This window comes from Galeopterus variegatus, unplaced genomic scaffold (genome assembly GCF_000696425.1).
Source record: "Galeopterus variegatus unplaced genomic scaffold, G_variegatus-3.0.2 Scaffold5898, whole genome shotgun sequence".
NCBI lineage: Eukaryota > Metazoa > Chordata > Mammalia > Dermoptera > Cynocephalidae > Galeopterus > Galeopterus variegatus.
The window spans coordinates 18,616-21,828 of record NW_007732009.1 but is presented as its reverse complement, the minus strand read 5'-3'; the positions used below and the strand labels follow the sequence as shown (position 1 = coordinate 21,828).

At 35.6% G+C, this 3,213-nt stretch overlaps 1 protein-coding gene across 1 annotated transcript in view; it reads left to right on the top strand.

Annotated features, from left to right (window-relative positions):
* LOC103605556 (phosphatidylinositol 4-phosphate 3-kinase C2 domain-containing subunit alpha-like) overlaps window positions 1–3,213 on the top strand; it is a gene marked incomplete at its 3' end in the record, with an annotated part of 86,043 nt that overhangs the window by 66,884 nt on the left and 15,946 nt on the right. The window contains exons 8-10 of the mRNA XM_008590170.1: window positions 712–855; window positions 2,325–2,373; window positions 2,454–2,664. Of these exons, the coding sequence (XP_008588392.1) occupies window positions 712–855; window positions 2,325–2,373; window positions 2,454–2,664 (404 nt within the window). The remainder of the gene's footprint in view (window positions 1–711; window positions 856–2,324; window positions 2,374–2,453; window positions 2,665–3,213) is intronic.

The following is a 3,213-nucleotide window of genomic DNA, read 5'->3' as shown; positions in this document are numbered from 1 at the left end:
AAAAAAAAAAAAGAGTAAGGAAGGATTTTTAAATCATTCTCATCAGGTAAGTAATTTTACAATGTATTTGTACATGTATACTTGTGGATCATAGTGAAATCAACTGTGATGAAATGATACAGAATTGTCCACAAGGAGGTATTTTTTTTTTTATCAAACTTTTAAAGTGATGGTGGTACAGACGTAAATGATGCTTAAAAGTTGACACTTCTAATAACTGTTGCCCAGTGTTGTTATATGACCAACCTCTGAAGAACTTGTTTTTTGATTTCTGCAGGAGGGAGAGAAGAGTCATTTTCAATGTGGAAATTATTCCCAAATGAGAATAAAAAAGATAACTCTGGTTTTTAGAAATAATTTAGTAATTTGTTAGTAATTTATTGCTTTTTCTTCTGATTATAAAAATTATGTAAAATTATGTATAAAGATTATGTATAATTAGAGATATAAATAAAGATTATGTAAAATTAATGGTATTTTTATATGAATAATTGTGTCAGACAAAATGAAAATTAACCAAGTTTACCTTTTCTCTACTTCAAAGTAAACTATATCGTTGAAAATCTATCTTGTTTCTTTTCTTTTCATTGCAAAACAGTAGAGGATATCTGTTCTTAGGCACATCTAAAATATCTAATTTCTGACTTCATCTTTGAAATTGGACCTATATATTTTACATACTTATGTTTATTTTACTTTTTATTTTTAAAGAACCAGCACCGAGCGGTAGATCAAGTAATTAAAGCTGTAAGAAAAATCTGTAGTGCTTTAGATGGTGTAGAGACTCTTGCCATTACAGAATCAGTAAAGAAGCTAAAGAGAGCAGTTAATCTTCCAAGGAGTAAAAGCGCTGATGTGAGTATTTTTAGTAACTAGCATTTTATTACATACAAATATATACTTAAGTGAGCATCTATCACTTAAACTGGGAGATTTTTGCCCTCAGCTGGACAAAATATTATCATTTTAACTTTGGCTTTTACTTTTGGTTCAGTAATTCATTAGGTTGGGGGTATTCCTTGGTAAAAAGATGGGCTGCCTTGGAAGAGCTTTGTGAGAGCTGACATTGAATAATAGTTGGATGCCAAACTGTGAACTCTCCGTGTGTAGAGGAGGACCTCTGGCATACATGAGGTGGTTGGGTGTTTAAAAATACATACTGAGCTTAGAGGACCTGGAAGGTAATAGCTGTCACTTCTCCCTCTGGATGGAAACGTTCATGATTGCCAATGGGGGAAGTTCTACTTTGGACCATATCCCCTCCCTGTTGAAATGACCAAAAAGCCTTAGAAGCAGCCAGTTTAAGAGCCCTCTTTGGGGCCGGCCTGGTGGCGCACTGGATAGTGCGCCACTTGGGAAGCGCGGCGGCGAGGGTTCGGATCCCACATACGGACCGGTCCCGCTCGCTGGCTGAGCGAGGCGCGGGAGCAACACCGAGGNCAACACTGAGGGTTGCGATCCGTTGCCGGACACGGAAAAAAGACAAAAAAAAAAAAAAGAGCCCTCTTTTATGTCATACAATTGCTTTTAATAAATCTCTTCCTTATAGTATTTCCATGGGAATTTAATTAATTCTGTTCATAGGGATGTTTATATCTTTGATTGGAAGGACGAAAGAAAAGGTAGATTTAGTAAGCCACTGTAAATTTAAAAGAAAAAGTTAGGTCGATGGAGTATCCCTATATCTAGGAGATAGTCCATTCATTCTCACAGAGATCCTATCCATGTGGCACACAGAGATTTGGATTTCTTTTTTTCTTCTTTCTTATTATGTGCTTCTTTTTAGAAATTAAAAATTATATATGAAATTACTTGCAGGTGATTAACTACCATGGTCCTAAGGTTGTCTGAGGCTTCTATTCATTTTACTCATTTACCGGATAAAGGAGCAGAGAGTAGGTGGTAGGGGAGCTTAATTTAAATAATTATAAGAGCTTTTTTGAGCCACCAAATGATAATAGATGAGTTCTAGATTCTTGTCTTTAAGGATAAAATACTATATTAGTGTACTTATCACTTCCGGATTTCAAGTTAATATTAATTACTTAATTGGTTTAACAAGGCAGATTTTGTTTTCTATATTTAGCAGTATTGTTCAGTTATTCTGATTTTCTTGATACTAAAAATCATCTATTTAGTTGGTTTGGGATTTTCCCTTTCTTTGTTCATTATTTATTGTCTTATTATTTCTGAAGACACTTTTGGAAAGTTCCCCCTGGGAAGGGTTTCTTTGATATAGTTTTTAATTAAAGGTATTGAAGATAAAGTTAAACATTTTATATACATCATGGGCAGTTTTCAGACTAATTTGTGTATATGTGCAGGAGACTTCACTGTCTGGAGGAGGAGACACTAGCAAGAATTCAATTGGGGGTATGTCTTTAAATTCTTTAAATTTTAGCAATAATCTTTGCTTTTTCAGAGAATTATATTAACATTTTCTTTAAATCTAGGCTCACTGAATGCTGAAAATCCTGTTCACGTCAGCATGGACCAATTAACTGCGGCAATTTATGATCTTCTCAGACTCCATGCAAATTCTGGTAGGAGTCCTGCAGACTGTGCCCAAAGTAGCAGGAACATCAAGGAAGCCTGGACTACAGCAGAACAGCTCCAGTTTACTATTTTTGCTGCACATGGAATTTCGAGTAACTGGGTATCAAAGTAAGTCACTGTTTAAAAGAAAATGTACACAGGTTTACCAAGAAGCTATTCTAATCTTGTAAAATGTCAATGACCACTGTCATCTTGGTGTTTAAATGGATGATACAAGAATCACCAGATAGCTTTGTGGTTTTCATAAAAATTGCAGAGATGTCTGAAGCTATTCCACTGAAAAATGTAACTCCTACCACATACAAAAATGGCAGGAAAATATATGTTGAGACTTATAAGAGCAAATGTTAGTAAATTAATCAATTTAAAACTGCTCTTTTTAAGACTGCCTTTCCTTTAGAGCCAGGGTAATTTGAAACAGTGTAATGGGACTAGATTTCAGGACTTTTTTTTTCTTTTTTAGTAGTTTACAATTTACTGATTGCTAAACTTTAAAGCTACAAGAGCATATTTCTTTTTTTTTTTTTTTCCTTTTTGAGACTGGCTGCACCGTGCTCAGCCAGCGAGCGCTGTAAGTGCACCGGCCATCCCTATATAGGATCCGAACCCGCGGCGGGAGCGCTGCTGCTCTCCCAGCGCCGCACTCTCCCGAGTGCG